The sequence below is a fragment of the Phycodurus eques genome, chromosome 21, assembly GCF_024500275.1.
Source record: "Phycodurus eques isolate BA_2022a chromosome 21, UOR_Pequ_1.1, whole genome shotgun sequence".
Taxonomy (NCBI): Eukaryota; Metazoa; Chordata; class Actinopteri; order Syngnathiformes; family Syngnathidae; genus Phycodurus; species Phycodurus eques.
This window is the reverse complement of record NC_084545.1, coordinates 11,994,100-12,016,802: the sequence shown is the minus strand read 5'-3', so window position 1 is coordinate 12,016,802 and position 22,703 is coordinate 11,994,100. Positions and strand designations below refer to the sequence as shown.

At 42.4% G+C, this 22,703-nt stretch overlaps 3 protein-coding genes and 3 non-coding genes across 7 annotated transcripts; 5 read left to right on the top strand and 1 right to left on the bottom strand.

Annotated features, from left to right (window-relative positions):
• rdh10a (retinol dehydrogenase 10a) lies at positions 1-12,935 on the bottom strand. The gene is made up of 6 exons (XM_061666761.1): positions 12,322-12,935; positions 10,964-11,190; positions 3,678-3,776; positions 2,053-2,198; positions 1,219-1,350; positions 1-1,137 (listed from the first exon to the last, which is right to left on the bottom strand). The coding sequence occupies exons 1-6, from the start codon at positions 12,605-12,607 to the stop codon at positions 1,014-1,016; spliced, it is 1,014 nt and encodes a 337-aa protein (XP_061522745.1). The 5' UTR covers positions 12,608-12,935; the 3' UTR covers positions 1-1,013.
• Positions 12,936-16,091: 3,156 nt separating this feature from the next.
• rpl7 (ribosomal protein L7) lies at positions 16,092-19,146 on the top strand. 2 transcript variants are annotated; one of them, XM_061666651.1, is made up of 8 exons: positions 16,102-16,115; positions 16,462-16,498; positions 16,583-16,682; positions 16,780-16,946; positions 17,154-17,291; positions 18,111-18,220; positions 18,682-18,897; positions 19,098-19,146. In XM_061666651.1, the coding sequence occupies exons 2-7, from the start codon at positions 16,464-16,466 to the stop codon at positions 18,888-18,890; spliced, it is 759 nt and encodes a 252-aa protein (XP_061522635.1). In that variant the 5' UTR covers positions 16,102-16,115; positions 16,462-16,463; the 3' UTR covers positions 18,891-18,897; positions 19,098-19,146. The 2 variants fall into 2 exon arrangements, with proteins under 2 accessions (XP_061522636.1, XP_061522635.1); XM_061666652.1 differs by lacking the exon at positions 16,462-16,498 and having other exon boundaries at positions 16,092-16,115.
• On the top strand, positions 17,909-18,000 carry LOC133396861 (small nucleolar SNORD12/SNORD106). Its single transcript, XR_009767437.1, has one exon. It is a non-coding gene; the product is annotated as a small nucleolar SNORD12/SNORD106 (small nucleolar RNA).
• On the top strand, positions 18,279-18,369 carry LOC133396862 (small nucleolar SNORD12/SNORD106). Its single transcript, XR_009767438.1, has one exon. It is a non-coding gene; the product is annotated as a small nucleolar SNORD12/SNORD106 (small nucleolar RNA).
• On the top strand, positions 18,940-19,031 carry LOC133396863 (small nucleolar SNORD12/SNORD106). Its single transcript, XR_009767439.1, has one exon. It is a non-coding gene; the product is annotated as a small nucleolar SNORD12/SNORD106 (small nucleolar RNA).
• Positions 19,147-19,233: 87 nt separating the features above from the next.
• si:ch211-171b20.3 (uncharacterized) lies at positions 19,234-22,424 on the top strand. The gene is made up of 4 exons (XM_061666653.1): positions 19,234-19,885; positions 20,987-21,094; positions 21,196-21,251; positions 21,695-22,424. The coding sequence occupies exons 1-4, from the start codon at positions 19,749-19,751 to the stop codon at positions 21,835-21,837; spliced, it is 444 nt and encodes a 147-aa protein (XP_061522637.1). The 5' UTR covers positions 19,234-19,748; the 3' UTR covers positions 21,838-22,424.
• The last annotated feature ends 279 nt before the right edge of the window (positions 22,425-22,703 follow it).

The following is a 22,703-nucleotide window of genomic DNA, read 5'->3' as shown; positions in this document are numbered from 1 at the left end:
TAATAATCTAAATCACTTTATTAATTTAAGTTAGGTAGAGACACTAAACATCAGAACCATACATCGCTATGGAGCAGTCTTCAGGAAATAACAACAAAAACAAAAAAACAAAAAGGCATGTCATATTGTCAAAAAATAAAAAGGCAAAATAACAAAGAGGTAGACAATTGAGGCTCATCACTGTGACTGGAGGAGTGAAGCCTATTGGAATGTCTTTTAAAACTGTGTCCTCCCCATATTGCAAATATCCGACAATATAGGGAGACTTTTCATTTGGGTTACTGGGCTACTCACAACATTTACAACACACTTTCAACTGGATAAACTGACAGCACAGTGTTACTTCATTTTTTAGGGGTAGGGGTGAAGACAGAAAATAAACAAATCTTTTCATACATTTCCCTCCAGCGGTCGCCTGGTAACAGATACAACTACAAAATCTTGAACATATACATTCTTCATTTTACAGGTGACTGAATCGTTTCATGAAGGGACAGTACTTTTAAATATGTTTGTAACTTTATGTGTATTTCAGAGTTGGCAGTGTAGAGAAAGCTTAGAAAATTACAGTGCAGGTCTACATAAAAAAAAGGGAAGAAAAGTTTGTTGTTTTACTGTCTGTACAGTAACATACTGTATATTTCCAATGACACTAGATAAGGCTGGTGACTAAATAGTTAATTATTGGATACTGTTTCAAAACTAGTGACACAGTATATAGATGTCTCTTTTAAAAAACACGCTCTCACACACACACACACACACACACACACACACACACACACACACAAATCCATTGTGTAGTACACAGCTTTCTTTGTCCCAGAGGAACAATATGGTAAACCATTGCATTTGCTCAATGCAAGTGCACCAGCCCAGAGTCAGTCTTTCCGCCTTGCTACCATTTTCCCCCAAACCCTCCCTCGCAGTGGTCGTCTCCTCGTGCTCGCAGGATAATGTAACTCTTCTCCCCCTCCCCCCCCCAACCCTGTTCATGTTGTTGACAGTGCCCCCTAGATCCCATTCTTGGCCTCGTTGTTGTTCATGGCCTCCTTCCGCTGCGCCAGGAAAGGGTACATGCACTTATCGGCGCCGAGGAAGCGGTACATGCACACGATGGCCTCGAAGGGCAGGATGCTGCGGAGGCGGGACACACGCAATTAGTGGTGACGTTCGCTACGGTGATGTGATGAGGATCTGGTGGGGGTCGAGCCTCACCTTTTCATGAAGTTGACCATATAGACGATGCGAGGCGTGCAGATCATGGGCTGGTCGGTGAGAATGGCACGCATGGCCTGCTTGACGCAGAATTCAGGCTTCAAGGGAGGCAGAAATGGTTCGATCTCCTTCCTGAGCATGAGGGAGAAAGTCAAACATTAACTCTCAGATCCCGTGGTTTCGGGTCAGTAAACACCAAAGCGCTTGCCAGTCTTGCACTTACTGCTAAATCGGACGGAGCCAGCTGCCTATGAAGCAGCGGCGTTTCCCCATCAGCAGAGCCCTAGGAACGTCTGTACTATCGATATAACTCCTGCGCTTTGCTGTGCAGTCAAATGTTCATAGTTTTAGACAGCAATTCTTCAGCATCAGAATTGCTGACTTGTACGCACAGGTATTGTTTATTGTGTATACTCGTGCTTAGCTGTTCTGTATTTTTAAAGGGTACAGCAATGTTTGAAGAGGTTTGTTAGCATTGGAAATATGATTAGAGTTTTTTGGTTTATTAATCTAGGCAATTACAATCACTTTTAGGGGTGCGTCAGTTATTCTCACAAATTCACTATTCGCGTTCGGTCTGGGAGACGGGCGTGGATGGATGTTGGGCGGAGCTTATCGGGCCAGGTGCGCCTACTGGCAAGGCGCTCCTGGGAAAGTGTCGTTCCCTTTGTCGCCAACTGCGCGGTACAAAAAAAAGGAGACTCCGACCGCTACTTTGAAGATCAAATGCTATTCGTCAGCCACTTTTATAAGGTGAAAATCAGAGACAGGCAAACTCTTGCCAGGTGCAAAAACAAAACACTGCAGCGGGGTATGCGCACATGTGAGGCTCACCTTATCCTGCAGCCTTTGAACATGCCAGTGTCCACCAGGTAAGGACACACCAGGGTCATGTTGATGCCGTCCTTCTCAGAGGCCTTCAGCTCGTGGCTCAGGGACTCGTGGAAACCGATGGCGCCGAACTTACTGGCACAGTAATCCTGGGTAGAAAAAAAACAAATGCGTGTCAGGTTATCCCAGAGCCCACACAGGCCTAACCCAGCAGGGGCGGTCATTAGCATTAGTTTGCCAGAGCATCAGATGAGCCCATTTTAATGTGTTTTTTCTTGTATGTTGTGACCACATGACAGCAGTTTCTTAAACGTTACCTCAAGTCCAGATATTCAAACAACAAATTGCACAATGGGTTAATGCTGTAACATTTATGAAAAAAAAAGTACTATCATATACATTAGGCAGCACGGTAAATTAGTGGTTGGTGCTTCTGAAAATTTTTTTTATTTTTATTTTTTTTTAAATGCATTTAGGTTCATTCAAGTGAATGTGAGTTTGAATGGTTGGTCGTCTATATGTGCCTTGCGATTGGATGACCAGTCCAGGGTATACCCATCCTGTTGCGCAAAGTCAGATGCAATAAGTTTCCACCTCACCCACTAACCCTAATGAGAATGGATAAAAATATACAGTATTTATACTACAATTTAGGGATGATAGCTACCACTTTTTTTCAGACGGATAACATAACTAAGTATTCACTCAAGTACTCACCAATACCCAATACCATAGTCCTTAGTACATACATGATACATAAAACTTAAATTAACACAATGACATAATTGTGAACAAAGATTTCGCTTTCTTTTTGACGCACATAATGATGTGTCAAACTGCTGCAGTGTAGCACCAACTACTGGCAAGGAGGACTTAAATGTCAGATTTTATTTTTTGCCTTAAACATCAGAGGTTGGTATTGGCAGCCTTCGCGGGTGCTCGATACCTTGATAATCAGGCCAGTACCGATACCTGGTATCAGTACTGGCCCATCCCTACTGCAAATATACGGTTATATTTTAATAAATGCATGGGCATAAAAGAAAAAAGAAGAAAATGATATGCTCTTTTTTTTTTTTTTTTTTTTTTTTAAATCAAAGTATCACTATCAAGCAGAAGCTTTCCATTTTCTTAAATTGCTCCATCGAATATTGTAAATTATATACAATTGAAAATGTACATGCTGTTGTAGGGTGCACGAGCCACTTTTATGCAGTTGTGCATTCTAGTTACATTTCTGTTTATTCATTCATTTTGTCACGGCAGTGTCTTAGCCTTTTTAAAAACGTATTTAAAAAAAGTTCACAAGGGAATAAGAGGCCAGAGTTTTTCCATGGAAATCTGGAGTGACATGAATACAGAGTGAGCCGTGATGAAGATGTCTCCGTCGCTTGGGGAGGTGTCAGCTCATTCTGGAGCTCCCCTGGGCCCCTCATACATGCCTACTGTTTGTCATAGAAGAATCTATAAGAGGCTCCCTAATGCTCATCTGTGTTACTTAATTTAACAGGTCCGGGGCGGGGGGAATCATTTTCTTGGATTTGGTGTAAAAGGCACTGTTTTGTTTTGGGTTTTTTGGGGAGATGGTGGGAACCTTGAATGTGCATGTGCTGTGTTGTGATACTAACCTCCACTCCAGCTGTGCTGAACAAACCCAAGGAGCTGGCAACCGTCACAATGTGGCCGTGGTTCAGCTCCAGCATCTTGGGGAGAAACGCCTTGGTGGTCTGGGGAGGGAGGGGGAAGGGGGCACAGAGGAAAGTGGAAAATAAAGTTAGTTCACTTGTGCCAAAGCCCTTTGATCACCCTTTTTTTTTTCTCCTTATTTCTCCATGGCGACGCACAAAGAGGTGTCTGAATTCATAAGAGGCATAAAAATTTATTGAAACGACCAGTGGCATGTGACAAGAAGTTGACTTTTTCTTTTTGGTGGGAGTGAAAAGAAAAGAGTGAGAGGTGTCAGCCCACCCCCAGCGCCCCTCCCTCCCTCCACCCTTCAGGTATTCACTGGACAAGCAGGTATGTGATGTGATGTGATGTGTGTGTTACAGTGCAATGTGTTATTTTCCCACACAGATCTGATGGCCATTGTTGAAGCGGCCACTAAAGACAACGCCAATCACAAAACTCAACGCCTCACACGATGTATGCCGAAAGTAAGCCTACATTCCATACAGTACATGCTTGCACCAATTCAATGAAACAATTATTTGACAATGTAAATGATTTTCCTAAACAAGATCACATGGACAAAGACAGGGCTTTTCTCTGAATTTCCTAGGTTCTCGCCCCCCGGTGGCCATCACAGAAAACGCATAAGGCACGTTCACTTCGCATGTTAATCGACCCAGAGGCAACATCAATTTCTTTAAACACAATTTAGATAAGTCTGACTTACCAACGAAAAGTGTTTAAAAAAAAACAAAAAAACAAAAAAAAAACACCAGGATAAACTCTGAATAAATCTTACTTTAAAAAGACAGGGATAGAATCTTTCAGCATGTCCCTGTCCTCGTCTATTCCGTTGTACACTTTTTCATATTTATCTGTATGCAAATGGTCATGCAATTTCATTTCATATTGCAATATTAAACTCTGTTGCCGCGTCCCCACGAGGTCGAGCAAACGCACTTGATTAGGCTCCTGATCGGCCCCGACTTCCATCAGAGGTCCCCAGCGGGAGCCAATCAGCAGGTGTGACATGTGACGGCCATCATAGGAACTGACCAATCACTCTCCCTGCAGGGGGTCCAAAAAACAACCAGCGGGCCTTTTGTTGGGCGCCATACTTGAGCTCAAGGCAGACATGCTCCGCCATGGTGAACAACAATAAATGTAGCTGGCCTGCGACTTTTTTTGCCCCACTTTGGTAATGTTGCAGACAAAAACCACCAAAGTTAGACGGTGATCAAATAAATACATTTATACTAGAGAGCACCCAAAGAATTAACGCTTAAAAATAAATCCACTCGACTCAATGCATACCACTTACATTTCCAGTAAGTCTACATATAAAACGTTACAGTTTTATGGCATGGAGCAGCAGGGGAGTCTCGGTGGAGAAATGAACCTTCTCTGTAAACAGAACCAGAGGGAGCGTGGTACCAGATAGCGCACTTGCAAATCCATGTGTGGGGGAGGGAAGGCCTTGTTAAAGACGCGTCAGACCAGACGCCGCATCTGCTGACGTCTCGGCTCGTTTTGCAAGGTAATGAAACTTTGAAGCAATAAAAAGGAGGATTTCACCGTTTTGGACGGCGCTCCGGCCAGGTAGAAGCGCTTTTGGACGCACCTCCAGACATCTGCACTTTTCCAAGAGATCAATTTTAAGCCGCTAATCGAAAAGCTGAGTGGGAGGTGGTGCGAGCGAGCCAGAATGGCGGGGGATGAGGGAGGATGTTGCGTGCAAATGAAGCATTAACTTAAGATATGTCCTGATGAGACTTGAAGCAAACTTTCCCACTCCCACTGCAGACGTTCAGAAAGCAGTCGATGGATCGCCCTGGCAGGATGTTCCCCGACATGGGCCAACACGTTCTACAAAATATACTGGACCCCCGTTTATCGCGGAGGATATGTTCCAGCTCCCACCTATGTTGGGTGAACATTTACATTTTTTAAATATAGTATATAGTCATAGTTATACCCTCCCATATGCATTAATGCTACTCCTTAGTAGCATTCCTTACCTTATTAACTTATTCCTTACCTCTCACTCTTGCTTGTATAGTTTCTAAAAGCCTGCTTGCTTCAAACGGTTTATACTCGTCACTCCCAGTTGAAGTTTATTGTAAAAACGACAAAATAAGAGAATTCAACATTTGCATATTGAAACACCAAACGATCCAAACAAACCATATATTAACAAAAGTCCGCTAGCTTAATGCTAACATGTAAGCTGAAACGCTGTAGACGCGCAACGATAATTAGCATAGATGTCACAGTAATTGTAAAACTTGAAACCACTGCTACCTCAACATAAATTGAGCACCATCGCATACAACTAAAAGAGAATTCAACTTTGCACACAATATTTAAACACCAAAATGTTTAACCAAACCACAAAATAGCCTACATTACTCAAAGGCATCCAGAATACTGCACTCGCTTTTAGGCACTTATTACTAACACGTATCGCTGTATTTATTGTGTATTTCTATTTTTTTTGCCGTATGACACGATTTTGGATGAGTTGTTTTGCTTTTATCATTTTCATGTAATTGCCTCTTATGCTGCCACATGGCCAGGTCGTCATTGTAAATGAGAGTTTGTCCTCTACCTGGTTCGATAAAATATTCTTTTTGCTCTGTGGAAACAATGACTGCAACTTAGTAGGAGACCGTCTCTGCTTCTTCTTCTCTTCTCTTACACTTACACTGGTGTATTGCGGCACAACATAATAGTACACCCGATGTGCGCTACTCTGTTCACTGTAACTTGACAAGATCGCTAAAAACGGCCGTCCCACCTCTCATGGCAGCTCCTGGCATGCGGCCGTGACCCCTGCTGACCTATCGGACACAAAATGTGTGAAGGCAACCGGGGGGCTCGTGTCTTACATCAGAGCCGGCCGTAATTGGGCCTCGGCGTTCCCTTGTTCCGCTAAATTACCCGCTGACACAGGCCTACGTGGGGTGGCCCCTGCTTCGCCGCTCCACCTAATTGCGGCGGTGGAAGCACTGGGGGGTCCGCACAAAAGCCTTTTGCACCTGGGATGTCAGGCTGCATTAGCCCCTCACCGGTACGATTATGAACAAAATATTGGCCCCTCCGTGTCGGGCCAGATGGCCTCTTAATTAGGCCGACTTCTCCCAGGACAACAGGATGAAGCAGGAGACGGCCGATCTGACAGCTGATCGTGGAATTTGATTGGGCTGCAGGCAGTTACAACTCGTACTCCAAGCGAGCGGTGCCAATAGGGGGTACGGATTTCACTCCGGTTTTCCATGAAAGTGAGATCAATTGTGTCCCAAGTGGTACTGCCAGGTGAAAACTGAACATCCAGCAGCCAATTCTCAAAAACACGCCTGCAAAGTTGCCAAAATCTTTGCCGTTTGAACGGCCGTCACGGATGAGTTCAACAGAGACTTCGGTGTACCTCAAGAAAGCATCAAAGGCTTTAACGCTGCACCTGTCTTGCTTGTTTTTGCAATTCATCTAAACGTGAATTCAAAGCAGTAACTTGCATTCTTTTTTTTTTTTTTTTTTTTTTTTTTAAACAAAGGGTCACTTCAAACATTGTCTGTTCAGTTAACGGTTTTATGATCTGGAACAGAGTACAGTGGTTCCTTGAGAAACGAGTTTATTTCGTTCCTTGATCGCGCTCATTACTCAAAGCACTCGTATCTCAAATCATGTGAATGGAAATGCCATTCATCTTTATGAAAAACATACAGTAATGACAATTAAATGGAATTAAACAGTTTTTGTCACACTTTCTCCTGCAATACAGATTGTGCTGCTCATTCTTGTGTGCGCGCCTCGGCCACCTGGGGGCACTATAAGACAGACCTACTGATACAGTGTACTAGAGAATCACCTCCTCTCTCGGATTTTCTTTACGGCATTAATAGTAGACGTTCTTCTCGGAGGATATACAATATATGCCTGTTAGTATTGTTTTGCTGTCTGCATGTGCTGCTGCACTGTTTGTCTTCAGATATCCGTTGCGTAAAGGGTAACGTCAGCGCCGCACAGATGATAATTGCCCTTAGGTGTGAATGGTTGTTTGTCTATATGTGTCTTGTAACTAAACGGCGATGAGTGCAAGGTGTACCCCGCCTCTTGCCCAAAGTCAGCTCACCCACGGCCTTAATGAGGATAAGCACTATTTTAAAAAGAATAATAATCATAAAATAACATTTATTTAAAAAAATAAAATAAAAATGGATGGATGGATCCTTCCATTCCACTGCACAAAAGTGGACAATACTCTTGTCAATTAACAGACTTCTGCAAGTCGACCTTCCCCTTTATGTACCACTCAGGGCGCAACAGAATCGGGCCAAAATGCAGTATACGTAGATGCAAACAATTGATGCAACAAATGGTACTGCTTGGTAGAAAACCGCTAGATATAAAGGGGGTGGTCCTCAGTTTTTTATGACAATGCCGACATACGATCTTTTGCAGTTACAAACAGTGCACAATGTTTGTGCAGTGACATAAAAACACATTGTCATGCGCTAACCTCAGTTACCAGTGTACTTACTATTTGTCATTTGATTCTTTTAAATTTATGGTCTACTACATTAGTGTAGGTTAATGGCACATTCCGACTTCGAGCTACATCGCCGTCGTCGGAACGGAACTCCTTCGTAAACCGAGGACCCGCTGTAGCTATGAAAGCATTCTTGTGGAAAATCATCATCTTTCAAACAACTTGGCCTTTTTCAAACCACGAGACATGAGCAGGTTTCGAGTAGAGTAGCTGGCTTTGCAGAGGCGTACAGGTGCACTGGGCCTGGGGGGGGGGGGGGGGGGTCATATAAAAGCAGTCAAGTAGGACCCTTCTGCCTGGCTGCCTCCATTCTCTGGCTACAGCAGGAATGCAGCCTGCGGAACTTGGCTCCTGTCGCCTGGCATCTCGTCAAGCGGATCCGCAGACAAGAAACCAATTGTCAGATAAAGTGGGTCAATAGCAGCTTACCATTACCCTCTCATCTCGCCCAGCCCGCGCCCCGGTGCTGCCTCCTCTGCCCTGCTCTTTTCCCGCCACACTTGCGGCATATCGTTAAAAAAAAAAAAAAAAAAAAAAAACATCGGCTTGGGATGCCGAAGTCGGTCCAAAGCGGGTAACGGAAAACTCAGCTCATCTCAAGGTCTCACCGTCTCAGAGAACCGACATTACCGATCCCCATCTGGACTAATGAAAGCATCCTCAAACAGATGCAAGTGCAACACATGGATAAGGATCTGAGCTGGACCTCCACCTCCCCTCTGCATACAAACACGCTCTAACCATCTATTTCCATGGATTCCTGTAACACAGTGTGACAAGTATAGAAACAAATCTTGGCTCTCCCGTGAGGGACAAAGAGTTATTATCAGCATCTCCGCATGACGACTTTGCTCGTAAAATTAAATTTCCTGTATCCTAAATCAGGCTCGCTTGGCCAGTCCTTCACGCAGGGGTGCCTTTTAGGTGATGACCAAGTTGTAAACCTTGTGTCATGTTTTTGTGGGACCCCTTGCCATGCAGTTAGACGCGAATGGTGCAGCACACATGCGCCGTATAGATTGTGCGCACTTTCTGCTTTTAAAGCATGAGGGCTCCATGTAAACCTTGAGATCCATTTGGATGTTGGCGTCATAAGCGCCAACTGGGGGAGTCAAGCTATTTTAAGCGGTTTTTAATAACATTTGCATGCAGCGCGCTTCCATAATGCGTTGACGTAGGAAAGGACGGTGGTTAGTCTGAGCTCTATTAAACCAGCTTGTGTTTTTAATGAACCACGTCCTCTACTCAGACTGTCTCCATTCATTAAGACCTTCTTTCATCAGGAGCACACACACACACACTTTTGTGTAATTCTAACAGTACTTCAGATCCCACTGACATGTTTTCCTCGCAGATTTAATGTCATTTGAAAAAACCTGTTCATTGGAGCCCCGTGAATGACCGGCGATCAATCCGGGGTGTTCACTTGCCCAAAAGTCAACTAGGATGGGCTCATGAGGACAAGAAAATGGAAAGATGGCATTTGCCATTTAAATAAATAAATAAATAAAAATAAAATCTCACTGCATACCACCGAACAACAATGTCACAAAAAGTGGATACACTGGTTAATTATGTGCCATCAAGTATAAGAGCATTTAATTGTTCTGTTCTAGGTCACTGGCTTCGATACGTAGTTGAACAAGATACATTATTTGGGGTAAATAAATCATTTTCAGACAAATTTAGTTCAATTGGATCATTTACCACAGCACGCCTAATTATTTCTCACGGCACATTACACTGGTTGTAAATCAGCGATCACTTGATCTAGCTACAGCACGTGTGTCAGTAGCAGGCCATCATCAGAACTAGAACTAGTAGACATTCCAACAGCTTCTTCCCTCTTGCGATCAACTTCTTAAACACCTAATCTATAATTCCATTACAACAAGCTGGCAATTTTTTGACTTGAGTTCGTTGTCACATTTCGGTGGGGCCAATTATGTATGACTCGTGCACTCACTGTAGTTGTCTCGCCATGCTGCACTAGTTGCATACACTGGCCACTCGTGCCAGAGTAGCATCTGCTCCATTTGCACACCGATTGAGGAGTATCTGTAACATTTGCACAACCGACATTGTCCCAGATGATCGCACTACTCGTCACTTTAAACCGCATACACTCCTCGAAGTCTCGGCGCCCTTTGCGCAATGGTCATTGCACCGGACTATTGCAATATTAGTCGTTCGAACTGCTCTAAGTGCTAGAGGACTAGGAAAAGGCATCTTTTTGCGCAATTGTTTTTTGTCAATGTCTTTATGTCCCCAAAGTGTTCTGTAAATTGACTGTCTGTTGTACCAGAGTGGCTCCAACTACCGGAGACAAATTCCTTGTGTGTTTTGGACATACTTGGCAAATAAAGATGATTCTGATTCTGATTCTGATCACCATCTCGGACTGAAGCGGCTCGAGAAAAGAACAAGCCTGTGATTTCCCTCTGGCGGCATTCTAAAAATGCAAGAAAACTATTTGGGGGCTTTTGTAATTCTCCACACACGCATCCAGCAGCATCATACAGGTGCCAATAAAAATCTGATTCTCCATGTTCACCAGTGAGGGGGATGAGATGAATCGTAGGCATGCATGTCAGCGTGGAAACAATGCTGAGAAGCCAGCGTGGAATTTGAGCATATGGCTATAATAATCATGTTTGTGTGCGTGTGTTTGGACGGCTTAGTGCATCACCTCACCCAGAAGTGTGCGTGGCAGTTGACCACCATGGTGCGCTCGATCAGCTCGTCGGGGCACTCCAGGAGATGATGACCCGACACCACGCCGGCATTGTTGATGAGTATGTCCACCTCGCCCACCTCCCGACGCACCTTCTCGGCTGTGGAGTACACGCTCTCCCGTTTGCCCACGTCGCACGCGTACGTGTACACCTGGGGCTGGAACGGGGGCACTTCTTCAACGCCACCTGAGGGGGGGCGGGGGGGGTCACATTGGATCAATGAAATTGTTTGTGACTTGATCAATTGAATGGTTTCCTCGGTCAATGATTTTCCATCACAATTATGATTTTCATCATAATCGGCTGGGCAAATTCATTTGCCGATATCAGCCCAGCGGCAAAAATCGGCCAATTTTTTCATTTTCCTTTACATATTAACAAATTACAATTTAAGATAAAGATCGTGACAAAGAAACATTTAAAAAAAAAACTAAATCGACAAAAATTGGCTGAAAATCAGACGGATTTTTCTCTTTGCTGTGAAGTTCAATACGAAAAGACAAAGTATTGTTAAACAGTCAAATGTTCTACATTTAATTCATATATTTATTGTTATAAGCATTAAGGGATCTAATTTGGTTTTATTCATTTTTCATTTCATTCATTAATCTGTCGATTAATCGGCTTTCAGAATTTTCTTCGTCCAAATATCGGAACCCGCATTGGCCTTAAAAAAATAATAATAATAATTCCATATTGGTCGAGCCCTAATCGGTATTACACAAAACTAATTTTCACAAATCTGTGTCAGGGCTAAGGAATAACCACTTCCATGTTTGTGTGGATCCACGATTGGTAAATTGGGCCTTTTTCTTTTCTTTTCTTTTTCAATTCCCCAGTGAATAATAAACATAAATGACCGTATTGAAGAGCATGCAAAACATGACATTTTCATTGCCGAATGATCAAATGTGACCAAATGCTGTATATATAGTATTTTAACTGCAAAAAAACATTTCACTTAATGGATCTGAGTGACCCAAGAGGTGGGCATGCCATCTAGTGTGAACGTGTAGAATTAGAATTGTTTAGCCTTGGTACATTTGGCATTCAACTTGAATCCGCATGCAAATAACGATATGCAAAAGCAATTCACAGAATGTATCGTCAAAGTTGACACGATCGTTTTAGATTACATAACGTGCACAATTCGGCGTGTAACGCATGGAATATGCATTTCCCAAGACAAATGCAAGACGGCATGGGCATCGCTTGCTTGTTTCAGCTACAAATATATATTCTTTAAAAAAAAAAAAAATAATAATAATAATAATAATCATCTCTATTCTATATCAAATAATAAATAACGCCCCTCACCGTCTTTGGAGGTCGGCGTGTCCACTTCGTGGTAAATCTGCCGCACCATCTCCGCAGTCTCCTCGTTGCTTTGGCTGTTAATGTCCCACAGCACCAGGATGGCTCTCCGCCGGGCGAACTCCTTGGCGAAGAGCCGCCCGAGGCCACTTCCAGCCCCGGTGATCACGCACACCTGTCCGGCCACGCTCTTCTCCTTGGGCCGCACCACCCACTTGGCCCCGGCTGTTACGAAAGCCCACAGCACCTTCAGGATGACCACGAAGAACTCCGCGATGATGATCATCATGGTGGACAACCGAGTCAACAAAAGTCAACTGAACGAGGACGCGAGCGCGAGGCTGACCAATCTTTACGCGACCCGGAGCAGAGAAGACGGCGACTGCTTCACTGACGTCGCCGAGAAACGGGAAACGGGAAACGCGAGCTCGCCGGGGAAAAGGGCCACCAAGCGGAGAGTACAAGTTGAGTCCAAAGTCGCAGCGGGGACACTTTGGGGCGGACGCGCAGCACACTGACAGGCTTCCTGCTCGCCTCCTCTGCTCCGTCTCATCCCGGAGCGCATCCGGGCTCGCTATTTATTCGGTCCTCCCATCAACACCGGACCCAATCGGACTGAGCCTTTCAGCGCCACTCACGATGGAGCGTCAGGTCCGCACAATGGTGGTGGGGGGGGGGGCGGGGGGTCACAAGGTTGGGACTCAACTCCAATCACATGACCACTCTTACTTGTATCCATCCATCTATCTATCTATCTATCTATCTATCCATCTATCCATCTATGCCATACTTATTCTGTATGGCCATCCAGTCCTAAATCGAAAATCTAAAGTTTACAGAATTGTTGCTTTAAAAAAAAAAAAAAAAAAAAAAAAATCAATCTTTCTCGTCTGTATTATTATTATGAGATACCGGTGGTGTCTGACATCCTACTAATTGTCTAAGGGAGGGTGACAGTGGATCACTCACTCCTGACAAACAAAAGGGAAAACGGCAGATCCTTATTATTCCATATGTGTCCGTACACAAATTTCTGTTTTGTTTTTTTTTTGTGTGTGTGTGTGCGCTTGTCATCAAGATAATTATTCATATTTCACATGAGTTGCAGAGTGTGGCCGGGACTCAACAAGAAAAGTGCGAAGAAAGTATATACCCCCACCTTCCTCCCTCCTCTTTAAACTCTGCACTGGATTTGCAGCATGCAAGCTTTGCCCAAGCTGTACGTGAGTGGGCGTGTCAGGGCTCGGAACCTCAATTTTATCCTTCCCAACAGTTGCATGAAAACCAAATACCATAATTAAAGTGCACGTAGGCCCATGTCGCACTATATGTGCTATTTATATACAGTGCAGTCAAAAAGGATTGGCCCATTTCTCAAATTCTGAGATTGTTTTCCATAGTTTCCCTACTTTAATGTTTAAGATCATCAAACAAATGTAAATATCAGACAAATATAACTCAAGTGAACTTAAAAGGCTGTTTTTAAGTGGTGATTTTATTTATTAAGGGGAAAAAAAAACTATTCCACGGCCTGGCCTGTGTGAAAAAAGTAATGGCCCCCTAAACCTAATAGCTGGTCGGGCCGTCCTCAGCAGCAACAAGTGAAATCAAGGGTTTTCTATAGCTGGCAATGAGTCTTTCACAACCCTGGGGGGATATGTTGGCCCACTCTTCCTTGCAGAATTCTTTGAATTCAGCAAAAATGGAGGGATTCGGAGCATGAACGGCCATTTTAAGGTCATGCCACTGCATTTCAATCGGATTGAAGTCTGGATTTTGATCAGGCCACCCCAAAACCTTTATTTTGTGTGTGTGTGTGTGTGTGTGTGTGTTTATCTGTGTTTTTTTAAAGCCATTCAGAAGTTGACTTGCTGGTGTGTTTTGGAACGTTATCCTGCTGCAGAACCCAAGTGCGCTTCAGCTTGAGGTCACAAACTGATGGCTGAACATTCTCCTTCAGGATTTTCTGTTAAAGAGCAGAATTCCTGGCTCAATCGATCAGAGCAAGTTGTCCGCGTCCTGAAGGAGCTAAGCAGCCCAAAATCATTACACTACCCACCATCATGTTTGACTGTTGGTATGAGGTTCTGTTTCTGAAATGCTATGCTACATTTACACCAGATGTAATGAGACACACACACCTACCCAAAAACTCAACTTTCATCTCGTCAATCCAGATAATATTATCCCAAAAGTCTTGGGAATCATTCAGATGTTTTTTTTTTTGTTTTTTTTTTTAAAGATGAGCCTTTATGTTCTTTTTGGTCAGTAGTGGTTTTGGCCTTGATCCTCTGCCATGGATCCCATTTTTACAGAGTCTCTTCCTTATTGTTGTGTCATGAATACTGAAGCAAGGGAGGTCTACAGTTCTTTAAAAAATTGTCCTGAGTTCCTTTGTGGCCTTCAGGATGAGTCATCACTGTTCTCTTGGAGTAATCTTTGTAGGCCGGCCACTCCTGGGAAGTCCGTTCCATGTTTTCTCCATGTGAGAATAACGGCTCTACCTATGGTTCGCTGGAATCCTAAAGCTTTTGAAATGGCTTTCGTAACTCTTTCCAGACTGATGTCAAATACTTTATTTCTCGACTGTTCTGGAATTTCTTTGGATCATGTCATTTTGTTGCAACCTTTTTAGATCTTTTGTCTGACTTGAAGTGATTTGGTGATTGAACAAGTCTGGAGGTAATCAAGCTTAGGTGTGATAAGTGGGGGAAAAAACTGTGATGAGCCACAATTCATTCATGATTCAACAATGGGAGTAATTTTTCACACAGGGCCAGGTAACTTTGAATATTTTTTTTTCTCCTTAATATATTAAATCACCATTTTAAAACTGCATTTTAAGTTCACTTGGGTTATATTTGTCTGATATTTACAATTGTTTTATGATCTTAAACATTAAAGTGGGGAAACTATGAAAACATTTAAGAATATGAGAAGGGGGCCAATACTTTTTCACGGCACTTTAGTTTAAACAAAAAAATTCCAGCCACTTGCCACCCAAAAGTAATTTGCCCAAATTTTGGCAGGGCTATGGATATACAAACTAAAAACATTTTTTTCTCAGTGTTGCATGGTCTTATTTTCCTACTTGGCAAATCAGTAACGCTTTCTCTCAGTACACTGTACAATACGTCTGTAAAATAAAGTGAGAGCGCCCTCCTTTGGAAAATGGATGTAAAACTGTCACATGTCTTTTTTTTGTTGTTTATTGAATTTATTTTACCAGATTAATCCCTTAAGGGAAGTTTCAATGTACACCTTCCCATATATAGTTTGTGTTACACATCATACAGAGAATCGGATTATACTCATGCATGCATGCTAGGAGGGATGTCAGAGTGACATTATTATTATTATTACTATTATTATTATTATTAGTTTAATTAGTTCTTAAAGTTTCTTTATTCAAACTTTCAGATAGCATATGAGAATAATAATAACAATATTTTGTGTTCATGTGTGCAAAAGCTATAAGAAATGATAAGTAATTCATCCAGAAAGTGACGAATTAATGTAATGTAACTATTAAAAATTATGTCTAAAAGGTCTACTAATGTAAAGAAATTTGTATTTTCTCTACAAGCTAATTGTTCTTCAATGACTGTTTCTGAATGAAGTTTTAGATTGTATGTAAAATACAGTTATACATATATATATATATATAAAACTGTGTTATAAAATCGGTTAATAATCAGGCATCTGAAAGGACAGTTTCATGGGGTCCTCAAATGTTCAAGTTGCGCATGCGCGTGTCGAAATTTCTCTTTCTCGGTGGACGCAATGGCGGACGAAAAGTGAGTATCCATAGCCAAGTCAAATCTTAATGCATCCTGAGTTTAAATAAATATCACAACGATTTTTAATGCTTGGATATACTGTTAAGCTTGTATACAGTGTTATTTAGATCGTATTGTTGAAGATATATGTGTTACGTTGCCGTTTTGTCAATTTTTGTTAGCCAGTGTAGCAGAGTACAACATGGCTGTCGTTTCAACTCTCAACACGAAATGTGGCAAAACTCCTTTGCACCGAGAAATGTATTTGTTGGATCGCTACTGAAAAACTCCTACGTGCTACTACGTTTGCTTGTTGAATGATAATGATATTCAACATATCATGGTTGTTATTTACGCTTTTCTGTAATGAAACCGGTGAGCAAGTTTCCACCTTTCCGAAGGTACGTTGATAATCGCGATAGCTAGCGTCAATATGCACTTTTTTTTGCTATGTTCAAGCTGACGGGAAAATTTTAATGTTTCAGAAAAAAGGTTCCCACGGTCCCTGAGAGCCTTTTGAAGAGGCGAAAGGCCTACGCCGCCTTGAAGGCTAGACGTTTAAAGAAGATGCAGTCCCAGAAAAGGGTAAAATAGCAATGCTTACATCAGGTCAATCTCACTGGAGTGTTATGCTGTCAATGGGATCTGATAATACTGAGACTATTTTGATTCATGTCATTAGGCCCGTAAAGCAGAACGAAAGGTCATCTTCAAAAGGGCTCAGAAGTACCACAAGCAGTACAGGGAGATGTACAGGCGTGAGATCCGCCTTTCACGAACTGCCCGTAAAGTGGGAAACTACTATGTGCCGGCTGAGCCCAAATTGGCATTTGTCATCAGGATCAGGGGGTAAGCAAAGGCATGACAGACTATACTCCATGTTACGATGTTGGTCCTATGTGGTTCATGATGCACGCTCTTTCCCCGACTTATCGACTTTGCTGATACAACCATGTACATTAAGCCAAATTTGATCTGAAACCACACAGAATGATCACATTAATTCGGTGTTGCCCTACAGGTATATTTGCTAATTCAATTAATCATGTTTTGCAGTATCAATGGTGTCAGCCCAAAGGTCCGCAAAGTTCTGCAGTTGATGCGTCTTCGTCAGATCTTCAATGGTGTGTTTGTCAAGCTTAACAAGGCTTCAATTAACATGCTCAGGATCGCAGAACCTTACATTGCTTGGGGGTGAGTTAATTGCTGCTGTCAGTGAGTTGGACAGAACTAAAATCAATATTACTTGGCCCCACCTGCCTTATGTTTGACTTGTCTACTAATGTTATGTAAAAACTAGGGTTGCATTGCTATTTGTGTCAACACTGTCTGTGCTTGAAAAATGTACCGATACTAGAGATACCAGCCCGACATTTAAGGGTACCTGTTACCTGTAAGTACACAGTACTTGTATTCCAACTCCTAAAAAAGTAGCATCAGTAAAAATACTTAAGGCTCGACCAATATGGATTTTTTTAAATTTTTTGGGGGGCAGATTCAGATATTTGGCAGAATACAATCCCCATATCCAATTAATCGGCTGGTTAATTTAAAAAATATATTTTTAAAGGATAAAATAACTTTTTGGGTCACTTAATGCTTACAACAATAAAGATGAATTATCAGGAGAACGTTGCTGTTTTACAATACTTTAGTGTTTAACTTTAGAACAGAGGGCTGAATTTATTTTTCTTAATGCAATTATCTTAGTCTTGTTATGTGTTCCAAAAAGCGGCAGCTCTGCAGATTTTTGACAATTTGAAAAGGGCTGATATTGGCCATTTAACCGGTCGGGCCCTAAAAACACTTGGAATGTGGTTAATGATGCAGAACTTTTTTCCCCGTCTTATCGTCCATGGTGAAAACAAACTGAAATTAAGCCAGTTTTGTCTGAAACCACATTCACGTGTAAAGAAAACATTCTGCAATAAGTGTAGATAATTGGAAATGTTTTATCTGCTGTTCCTACTATTCTTCTTTTTTCCAGCTAATCCCACAACTTTAACTTCACAGATACCCCAACCTAAAATCTGTGCGTGAGCTCATCTACAAGCGTGGCCATGGCAAGATCAGGAACCAGCGTATTGCTCTCTCGGACAACATTTTGGTGAAGAGGAACCTTGGTAATACACACACGCTGCTGCATCTCAATCTGTGCTGATAAAACTAATTATGCTGACTGTCGTGGTTAATGATGCACACTTTTTTCCCCGTCTTATCGACAATGGTGAAAGAAAATTAAAACTAAGCCAGTTGTGTCTGAAACCACGTCAGGAGTGCACATAATGAAATGTTTATGTTGCTGCTGTTAAACCACAGCTTTTAGAGTTTGTCACTTAAGTTTGCAATGTTGTATATTGAATTTTAATTTTTGGTAGAGTATACATGATAATTATAAAATTGCAGCCTATGCATAAAGGCTTCCAAGTAAATGGCTTACCCCTGTTTGCAACACTTGGCACTGTCTGCAGCAGTCGGAATGCCCTCGACCACTTAGAGCAAATGCAGTTATGCTCTTTTAGTTCACCTATTGCAAGTGGCCCCTCAAGTGTTGTGGTTTATATTCTTAAATGTTCACCTGCAGGAAAATGTGGCATAATCTGTGTTGAGGATCTCATCCATGAGATTTACACCGTTGGCAAGAAGTTCAAGTTCGCCAACAACTTCCTGTGGCCCTTCAAGCTGTCGTCACCTCGTGGTGGCATGAACAAGAAGACCACCCACTTTGTGGAGGGGGGTGATGCTGGCAACAGGGAGGATCAGATCAACAGAATGATCCGAAGGATGAACTAGTTATTTGGTAAGTTACAGAAGATGCTTACAGATCTTCAAATGGTCTCAACATGTGGTTAAGGATGCACAATTTTTTTCCCCGTCTTAGCGACTATGGTGAAAACCAGCTAAAAATAAGCCAACTTTGTCTGAAACCACATTTACCTCTGAAGACACTGAATGTGATCTATTTATGTTACTTAAATACCATCAATTTGTGTTTTTCAGGTTTGTACAAGACTCAAAATGTTCAATAAAAAGTTGGGAAAAATGTTAACTGTGTTTGACGATTTTGTTTGCAATTTCCCAATATTATTCATGGACAGCTAGCTTGAGAGCAGTAGAAGTAATTGATACTACAACACATCAATGAAAATAAAAGAAAAACCTTGCACACTTGTCCTATTGAAGGGTTGTGGTAAAATCCAATATTGCCAATCTTTCAAAGAAATGGTAAGTGTTGTTCAACACTGCATGTATCTTTTGCAATGGTCAGCGAGCCTTTAACGTTCCACTTGTTGGCATGTGGCCAAAGCAAAATTGACATGCTGATGTAACTGGAGGCTGCACAAGGTGGGTCTTCCGAGCGATGCTGCCATGGTGACGGAGTCGTATATCTTGGCCACAGTGCAGGCTACGTTCCGTGTTCATTGTAAGTCACTTTCCACTGACGGAAGCGCTTGTGTGCTGTAAAATACTTCGTGTATAACATGACGTTAAAGCATAAGAGCATCGCTGACGCTGTCCACCACGTCACTTTCCACTGACGAAGAGCTTGTGTGCTGTAAAGTACTTCGTGTATAACTTGACATTGCAGCATAATAAAACATCGCTGACGCTGCCCACCACAGAAACTTTCCTGGGCAAGGGTCGTGCAAAATGCGACCATCGTGGGCCCGGCTCGAGCGGCACTCCGACTCTGACTTACGGCTGATTCGTGATAGGAGCCGCTTCGAGAGGCCCACCCTTCAGAGAACCGATACGCATGTTCTCATCGTCGATACAACCTTTGAATGGTGAGTGAGCGACAACTGCTATGTACGACTACATTTGAATGAATCGCTTTGTGCTAAACGAGTGCTAGCTTGCGGTCCGTTGAGGTACGTAGGAATTTAAGAGTTGTTAAATTGGTTTAACCGACCAGCTTCATGTTTGGCGTTCAACCCTATAAGTGGGGTTTTCCCTTACGTCACTGGCATGATCTGATTTGGGACCCCAACTGAATCGATGACAATCAATTTTATCCCTACACTCATCTTGTTATGAATGATCCAGTGGCTTCGTGATTTTATCTTATACCGCTTGTTCCTCTATCTGTGGTATTTGGTTAGTCTGACTTGTCTAAAGATGACTTAATTTAATCAGCAATTTGTTGTAATCGAGTAGAAACTGCAGACCAGAAGTTGACTGGGTGTAACTTGTTGAATGTACCGATAGGTGGGGCTATTCCATTTATAATAAGCACTATCATCAATTAAAGCTGTACTTGATTTTTAGAACACTATTTAAACAAGTATTCTTAGATGGTGTGTTAGAGAAGACAAGTGTCATCCCTCCACTAAGAGACAACCATTATATCGTTGCAGCCATTTGCCAAAAACCTAAGGGGGTCTGAATACTTTCCGTACCCGCTGTATATATAATACGCACACCTTTGACATTGCAAGAAATATTGAGTTGCAGCTGAACATTTCTAATTTCATAATAATGGTAGCAGCATGATGGACTGGTTATATAACCTGTCTCTTGCCCGAAGTCAACTGGGATAGGATCCAGTTTACCTGCAAACCTCACGACAAAAAGCACTGTTACAAAAAAAGATTGGATAAAAAGCCAGACGCTCCTTTTCCGAATCTTTCCATCGTGATAAGAATAAGGAAAAATACAAGCATTGTTGTTACGACTTTCAGCTTGTCCAATGAGGGGTCGCCACAGCGAGGCACTCGTATAATGAGACCCAAGTCGTTATTCTTATCCCTTCTCTCCAGTTGATAAAATCCTAAACGGCTACTCCTATAATTTCTTGTCCTGCCACAATGATTAATCCCCACAGATTTTCTCCCCCCCCCCCCCCTTTTTTTTTTTTTTTTTTTTTTGTGTGTGTGCATTCCCCACAGCTACTCTGCGATATACAAACCCAACCTGTGTCCGGCCGTCTTATTCCCATCCACGTTAGTCCTTAGCGGCTTGAGCACTTTTCCGGTGCAAAACTGCAAATATAACAGGTATTTGGGGGTTGGGGTGGAGGGTTGTAAAATAAATCAGTCGTTAATAGCTCACTGTATACCATATAGTCAAGCCTCTCTGCTTTACATCTCCTCTGCAGGGCCAGAGGGAATTATGTAGCCTACACCCTCCTGACTTTTAGAGGCAACCTGAAGAGTGAGTAAGCATGTCATGTGGACTGAGAACTATTAGAATACCTTCAGGAGAGGATAACATGAGCATAACATGGTGAAGGTCCTCTTTCCGCAAGATGCTTGTGTCTGGGAATACTGGCCCTTCCTCCACAAGAGCATTTTTAATTTCAGAGGTCACTTATGTTGGACCTGGGAGAGGCTCACATGATCCCAAAGTTGTCAGAGTTCTTCCACACCAAACCCATCTAATCCAACCATGCCTTTATAGACCTTGCTATGCTCACAGTAAAGGAGCTTCTGCAAACAGTTCTCACAAAGTTGGAAGTATATGCTTCTTACAAATATACTGTATACTGTAGTATCTGCCAATATAGTGCACATTTATCTTCATTTTACATTGACAAAATGGAGGTCAATTTAACAACACCTCCCCTCTACTTTCTCCTATTTGACATCCTGGTGTAGGTCAGTCGTACCCAGACCCCTTGATGGGAGCCTCCTGCTCCTTTCTTCATAGGATATCGGAGTTGTCATGGTTGGAGGGTGAGACAGCGACGCAGGAAAAGCTCAAGAAAATGAGGATATCCAGAAAAGCCTCATCATCCTGACAATCACTGCTACGCCAGTCAAAGTGGTCCAGGGGGGGAACAGACTTTAGGTTGATGCCAAGAACGGGCGAGGGACATCAAACCTTGAGGGCACCGTGTTCGTTTAGGTGGCTCCTTCTCTCTGCTCTTTTGTCTTCGCTCATGCTAGTTTTCTGCCTGGTGTGGTTGACTGTTACATTATGTCATTTATGAACCTTTCACTGTCAAAATCACTATATACAGTACTGTATTGAGAGTATTGTCTATTGGTTTTGCAAACGTGATTAAAGTGGCATATACATGCAGTTTGCAGTACTGCGAATACACATGTATTTTAATGTGCATTTTGTCTTCTCTCCATCGGTCACAACTTTTCATTTGATGCTTATACATGGGTTAAACATTAGAGTATAGTCATAGTCAACTGGTGGAATGTGGACAGCTAGTATAAAATGATAGGAGGGTCCTGGGTTTACAACTGCAGCGAGTTGACAAATGTGATCAAGTGCCACAAGAAGGCATGCTCAGTTAGCTCCATACTTACTGTTTTTTTAATTTTAGTCTTTTATATGGGTGGCCTAGAAGTGTTTTAATACATACTGTATTTACTGAACCCTTGTGGTATGGAGAGACATAACTTCTCTTAGTCACCCTTCAAGTACTTCCAAAGTCTTTGACTTGGTAGAATAGATTTGCTCCTTAAACCAACCCCAAAGAAAAACTTCACTTGGTGTTTTTAGTAGGCACTCCTGGCTGGTAACTCATATGGACCATGACAACCCATCCATCTCACGGAAGTGGACATTCAGCCAATCACGAACAACAACAGCTCAATGTGGAAGTGCCCAATGTTGCATTAAAATCATCCAGCCTTCCATATTCTGTAC

Bases quoted from the DNA above. Each gene is read 5' to 3' on its own strand.
- rdh10a (XM_061666761.1), bottom strand. From the start codon at position 12,607: ATGATGATCATCATCGCGGAGTTCTTCGTGGTCATCCTGAAGGTGCTG. The intron at 11,191-12,321 runs GTGAGGGGCGTT...GCCCCCCCTCAG, and splicing joins CACGCCGACCTCCAAAGACG to GTGGCGTTGAAGAAGTGCCC. The intron at 2,199-3,677 runs GTTAGTATCACA...TTTTCTACCCAG, and splicing joins TCAGCACAGCTGGAGTGGAG to GATTACTGTGCCAGTAAGTT.
- rpl7 (XM_061666651.1), top strand. From the start codon at position 16,464: ATGAAACCGGTGAGCAAGTTTCCACCTTTCCGAAG. The intron at 16,683-16,779 runs GTAAAATAGCAA...TCATGTCATTAG, and splicing joins AGATGCAGTCCCAGAAAAGG to GCCCGTAAAGCAGAACGAAA. The intron at 18,221-18,681 runs GTAATACACACA...GTTCACCTGCAG, and splicing joins TTTGGTGAAGAGGAACCTTG to GAAAATGTGGCATAATCTGT.
- si:ch211-171b20.3 (XM_061666653.1), top strand. From the start codon at position 19,749: ATGCGACCATCGTGGGCCCGGCTCGAGCGGCACTCCGACTCTGACTTA. The intron at 19,886-20,986 runs GTGAGTGAGCGA...CATTCCCCACAG, and splicing joins GTCGATACAACCTTTGAATG to CTACTCTGCGATATACAAAC. The intron at 21,095-21,195 runs GTATTTGGGGGT...TCTCCTCTGCAG, and splicing joins CAAAACTGCAAATATAACAG to GGCCAGAGGGAATTATGTAG.